Genomic DNA, 2,811 nt, shown 5'->3' with positions numbered 1-2,811 from the left:
CATGTGATTGTTCATGCAACCATAGTGATCCCGGAACTGGAAAGGCGTCTCATACAAAAAATATTGTTTTCGTTCTTTGTTTGTGCCCTTTGTCTTAGTACAGATTGCACACACTGCGGTAAAGCCATCGTTCCGAATAATGATTTGATCAACAAATAACAGGAAGTAGGCAAAATCTCATCTTCCCTAAAGATTGTATGTTGCTCACTCATTTTGGAGTCTGGTAATGATAAATCTCCAGGAAGTGCTTTCTGGCCTTTGAGAATTTGCCGGTTTCACTTGCTAGGCAAAGCCGCCACCGAGACTTCGAAATACGTTCAGATTTTTTGGACACTGCACTCATTGGTTTGGTGCTCTTAGCCTGGTAATATTTCCTACACTTCTGTATTAGTTTTGCAAACATTTTGTTTGATGTTGATCCCGGACTAGTGCATTTTCCGCCTAAGGAATAAAGAATTCAAGGAAAACATCTGTCACATCTAGATGCTCGCCGTCTGACCTGGGTGACTGCATGCTGCTATGCTGCTTGATGGGCGTTCTAACAAGAGACAAGAAGAAAGAAATTGTTCTGGGGTCAGTTAGTTCCTTGAACGCCGGTTCACTAGTTTGAGAAAACACAGGAGGTCTACGGTGTCGAACATTGATGCATCAAACGGGAAGTTTAACCGATCGGTAGGTACGCTGGCTCAAATTTCTGTTGTTATTGGAGAACTAGTCACCATGAAGTTTTCAAAATCAATAAATCTGTGATACATTGCCCTGAATTTCACACCGACAGGGTACTATGATTAGCTTTGATGATCTGTGTCGTAATATACACTGTGATTTATCGTACAAGTTAACTGAACAAATGCCTCAAAAGCTAATCTGAGTTTGCCCGATGGGACGTGCATTTGAAACTTCTGGGTACAATATCGTACAACATAACTCCTAGGTGATCCGCTGTGTGTTTCATAAGGACGATGTAAGTTGAAGGATCCAACCGACCCAAGTGGATTTTGTACTAAAGTTTTTCCGGACTTCCTAACTTAGAATCTGGAGTTTCCTTGTTGCGGGCAGCTTTTTGCTGAAACCAAGCCCACACGAACTGCAGCATTGCATTGCAGTATTGATGAGAATCATGTTCACACGCAGATTCGAGCATCTTCCTGTTTCTTTGTTTTATTCGAATGCTTAACTTAAGCACCTAATTAAGAATGAATTTCCGTGAGACTCTAAATTCGAATTACCGACGTTTTAACCCGGCCAAATTATGTGTCGGCCGGTCTTTCCTCTCGAAAGTCTTCGGAGTCAAATGGTGCTTTGCAGACCGGAAAATGACCGTTCAAGTTCATATCCCCGCTACCGCGACCGGACTTGATATAGCACACTCCGACAGCGTACGCAGTCGCCACCGCATTCAACTAATATCACAGTTGCATAACGACAATTGATCGTTTAACTTCGAACTAGGCATTTAATTGCACATTCTGACCTCTGGTGAAAATACCTGCTGGTATGTATTTACGAGTAATCCACCAACGATTTGTTGGAGATGGCAGTTAATGGCTAAACAACGGCTTGGTAAACCTGCTAATCGATGGGCATGTTTTAATTTTGGTCACTTGAAAATCAATGTATTCATTTTTATTACAAACATCATCCCCGACAAACGGGTTTCAAAGAAATTCCGGCACTGTTTGCCGTTAATGATTTTTGCGTTGATGTCTCTGGAGTGACTCAAGATGTGAATATGTCTTGGCACAAATAACACACACGAAAGGCCGCTGTTTTGTGTGAACAACGGAGTGGCGCTCCAAGCTACGAGTGCTTTCAAACCAACGTTTACAAAGAGCACATTCGTGCTTCATTACTTTTTCCATCGGTACTATGTCGCGATGTAGGAATTTGTGTTTCCGTAGAGCCCCACGGTTTGGAAAACCCTCAGAACATGTTGAACACACGAGGTTCCTTCCGCACGAATGGCATTGCATATGACGTTTTAAATCACATGGATATTTGGACGCTCTCATCACAACGTACCTTTGTCGGAATGAGGCTCTCGGGCGCGTGATCATATCTTTGATGCCGTTGTAGACTAGAAAGATGCTTGAATACCTTAGCACAGAGCTCACACATAAATGATGCCGAAATGTCGTGAGTGGATGCATGCATTTTCAAGTTCTAGAGTGACGAATACTTCCTTCCACAAGTTACGCAAACATGCCCTGTGTTTTGCGTTTTTCTGCCGGTTTGTTTTCGTGATTCAGGCTGCACCGCGTCACCTTGATTCATAAGTGAAACGTTCGTCTCCTTGGATTCCGGTGTTGTCGGCCTGGTTTCCATAGGGAGATCTTTTGGTGCGTCGAATGGAGAGCCCTCACCATCTACAGTTAGAGCAACACAGTAAAATCCAGATCGGCAATTCATACATTTCACGAGTTTGTGAGCGATTAGTGTTTAAACTAACAGGGGGTTAGTTTATTAAATATTTTTCAACAACGATGAACCAAGGTATTTTCCTACAGTTACCTCAAACGTTGGCACAGCCATCCGATTGGCGCTCGAGTGGTTATTCTCAGCACACGTGATGAGTCAGTTCATGAGGACCTTGAAGAATCATAACAAAAGTACTGTACTTTTTCACTAGTTAACATTTTATGAAACCTACAAGTATGTGCTCAAATGTGCTCTGCAAATAAACTGACGCTATAATTTAGTACTCTACTCCGTTGGGAACAATTGTTCAAATATTGTCTTCTAAATAATTGTGGTGTGATTTTATCCCATTGTTTTAAGGGAACAGTGAGTTGAAGTGTATCCTAAATAGCA

General features: G+C 42.2%; 1 protein-coding gene across 1 annotated transcript in view; it reads right to left on the bottom strand.

Annotated features, from left to right (window-relative positions):
• Positions 1-2,163: 2,163 nt before the first annotated feature.
• The window catches only part of T265_07868 (hypothetical protein), a gene marked incomplete at both ends in the record, with an annotated part of 6,511 nt that continues 5,863 nt past the window's right edge, over positions 2,164-2,811 (bottom strand). The window contains one exon of the mRNA XM_009173508.1: positions 2,164-2,366. Coding sequence (XP_009171772.1) covers positions 2,164-2,366 — 203 coding nt within the window. The remainder of the gene's footprint in view (positions 2,367-2,811) is intronic.

The sequence above is a fragment of the Opisthorchis viverrini genome (genome assembly GCF_000715545.1).
Source record: "Opisthorchis viverrini unplaced genomic scaffold opera_v5_190, whole genome shotgun sequence".
Taxonomy (NCBI): Eukaryota; Metazoa; Platyhelminthes; class Trematoda; order Opisthorchiida; family Opisthorchiidae; genus Opisthorchis; species Opisthorchis viverrini.
Note: the sequence above shows the minus strand (reverse complement) of the source record. Positions and strands in the feature narration are given on the sequence as shown.